The sequence below is a fragment of the Tarenaya hassleriana genome, unplaced genomic scaffold (assembly GCF_000463585.1).
Source record: "Tarenaya hassleriana unplaced genomic scaffold, ASM46358v1 Cleome12, whole genome shotgun sequence".
Classification (NCBI taxonomy): domain Eukaryota; kingdom Viridiplantae; phylum Streptophyta; class Magnoliopsida; order Brassicales; family Cleomaceae; genus Tarenaya; species Tarenaya hassleriana.
This window is the reverse complement of record NW_010962392.1, coordinates 365087-368079: the sequence shown is the minus strand read 5'-3', so window position 1 is coordinate 368079 and position 2993 is coordinate 365087. Positions and strand designations below refer to the sequence as shown.

The 2993-nt window shown below is 32.0% G+C and overlaps 2 protein-coding genes across 2 annotated transcripts in view; both read right to left on the bottom strand.

Moving 5' to 3' along the window:
• Window positions 1–160, bottom strand: part of LOC104806196 (uncharacterized zinc finger CCHC domain-containing protein At4g19190) — a 2909-nt gene extending 2749 nt beyond the window's left edge. The window contains 1 exon segment of the mRNA XM_010530965.1: window positions 3–160. Coding sequence (XP_010529267.1) covers window positions 3–110 — 108 coding nt within the window. The 5' untranslated portion in view covers window positions 111–160.
• Window positions 161–2599: 2439 nt separating this feature from the next.
• Window positions 2600–2993, bottom strand: part of LOC104806971 (probable carotenoid cleavage dioxygenase 4, chloroplastic) — a 2506-nt gene continuing 2112 nt past the window's right edge. Inside the window, exon 2 of the mRNA XM_010532090.2 lies at window positions 2600–2975. Coding sequence (XP_010530392.1) covers window positions 2802–2975 — 174 coding nt within the window. The 3' untranslated portion in view covers window positions 2600–2801. The remainder of the gene's footprint in view (window positions 2976–2993) is intronic.

The following is a 2993-nucleotide window of genomic DNA, read 5'->3' as shown; positions in this document are numbered from 1 at the left end:
CAGGCGGTGCCGGCTTTCGTCTTGTAATCGACCTCCAGGCTGCCACCGGTGACCTTTCCACCGGCGAATCTCTTGCTCAGCCGTATCCCGCTTCCTTCCTCGCCATCCATCTCTCTCTCTCTCTCTCTTCTCAGGTCAGATTTCTTCTCTTCAATTTGCAATCGCCAGTTCCTATAGGCGAAGGCGCATGAAAAGGCCACAAGTGATTTATCGACCGGTGGGTGTTTGGGCCCATATACAATTATTGGGCTATTCTATTCCCTCAGCCCAACCCATTTTAACATTACAAAAATATATAATAAATTATTTTGTAGGTTCTTGTTTTTTTTTTTATTGTTAAAATTTTGTAGGTTCTTGTTCTTTGACTTAAAATCACAATTGGGATGGCATTTAAATTTCGATTCGAACTCGACTCGTTTATATTCGAATTTGATTATTTCAGTTTTAAAAATTATAACCATTCAATTTTAATATTAAATTTATTTCGATTCAAATTGGTCTTATTTCGATTCCATTCAACATTAATTTTCTTATAAAACTATTCATTTTTTTAAAAAAAATAAATCATGATCATTCGATTTTTATATCAAAATTTATTTATTTATAGTTATATCTTATTTACAATAGATTCAATTACTACCCAAATTGATCACCCATATTTCTACTACTCTTTGAATTTCATGTAATAAAAATGGCCCGGAATGTCATTTTCCTTGCATGAAAAATATCCCCCAACTTGAGCATAATCTCGTGTATGACTATGAATCCTCGGGGACCATTTTTAATAGTTGGCCTAATAGTAATAATACAAAGGCATATATAATACATGAGAGCAATGTCCCCATCTCCATGCCCTAATCCAAATTATGTACACAAAAGTTTAGGTTATACGTCCAATTCAACCGTCTTCCCACCATTTAGTTTCGGTGGTCCATTTTCCTCAGCAGTAGCATCCAGCTATAACAAGGCGTTTTATTAGCTCGACTAATATCGGAATTTTCGGTATACCATATGATGTTCGAATCTTTAGTCACAGTAATGTCACTGTCAATCAATTAGGTTACCAATTGGCTGCAATAAAAAAGAAAAAGAAGAAGAAAAAAACTCATATAATTTTATAATTTGTTAAAATGAACCAAATAAATAAATATGTGAATTTTAATTTGTCTAGTTAATATCCAAACATTAAAATGTTTCAAATTGATACCGCCACTTATGAAATTAATGTTAATTACCAATCTCAAAACATAAAATAAAAAGAATATTGAATTTAACGACAAATTTTTGTGAATATTATGACAACATGATTCATTGTCAAAAAACGTTTTATATCGTCTTTGAAATTTTATTCGTATAGATTATTATATGAAAAATTCAAAATTGATATCGATTTCATGAATTTGAGTATAATTTAAAATATTTTATAATTGAGATATCAATTTAGAATAATTTAATACCTGTGATTTTAATTATATCAAATTTGACATATTTTAAAAGGATAAAATATTTCTATGAGATTGAAAAAACAATGTTCTTAAAATAAAAATTACTAAACAAATTTTTCTAGTCCAATAGAGTTTAAGATTTTTATGTGAAGGAGCGATCTGTCATGGTGCAATTAATCACAGGCCCCACTTGAATTAGACATTTTACCAATCTCATCCACAATTATCCCAATTGATTTATTCGCGAGTGGATAATAACTATGTCGTCCACGTGTTAAATATATTTTTCCATTCGACAAAAAAAATGTTGTGTAAATTAGAGGTAGATCCTTCCATTTATGTCATTTTTTGGTCGTATTATTATTATTTAAATAGTTATGTAGTTTCTTTGTCACGATCCAAAATTATTGATTATCCAAACCATAGATATTTCTAACGTACGGATGTGAAACGAGCCCGTTCTCACCGAGTCGGACGAATTCCTTTCTAGCCAACTCATTTTTAACCTAGTTGGTTAAGCCCGTTTTTATTCGGATCAGAAAATTCCTGGCTCAGTCTAAGTTATTTAGTTTGCCAAGTGGCTCGTCGGTTTCATATTTTTTTAAATACCTACAAAACCATATCAAATTATACAAAACCATATATAAATGATACATCAACATAAAAGGAACGTATCAATATATCAAAATCATATTTATATTAATAATCATAATCTATATACAAAAAATCGTCTTCAAATAGATCAAATCATAATCCACCCATATATAAAAAAAATCATTTTCAGATCCTAATCCATCTATGTATAATCAGATCCTAATCCATATACAAAAATATTTTCAGATCCTAATCCATATATAAAAAAAAATTATCTCTAAATCAAAATATCATACCGAACAATATTAACACTTTCAAATTTCAACGCAAGAAATTCTTTTTTTTTTTTTACGTCAGCTTCCGAGTCAGCTCGCAAGCCGACGAAGTTAGTTCGTTTAGGCTCGCCTCGTAGCGAATTGGCTCATTTAATCCATTTTTTAATTTGGGTTGAGATATTTTTGACTCGGCTCGATAAAAAATAGCCAACCTCGAACTCTTTCACCAATTCGCCCGGTTTTGACATCTCTACTTCAACGCGCCACGACAAAATTGGAATAGAATGGAAGTATAAAACATATAATTCTGGATTTTATATACATGAATATATATATATATATACACATATTTTATTACTAATGCTTTTTGTCTTTTAGTATGTGACTGTATGGTCGTGTACTAAGTATTAACATAACAATCCGTTTGTCCGTACAAGGAGACATAACTATGCTATTGTTACTTAATTACTCACTAATTACTAATTAGTTAAAGCTTATTGAGGTCACTCTCCCTTACGAAGAGCCCGTGGAAACCGTACGGAACCCTTCTCGGCAATTTCACGGCGGCGACAATCTCGAGCTCCGGCGACTTCGCGTCCATCACCAGAAACCTCGATTCCCCGGCGATCTCGTCGTGAACGTACGTCACCACTATTTCGTTCTTGACCCGAATACCATA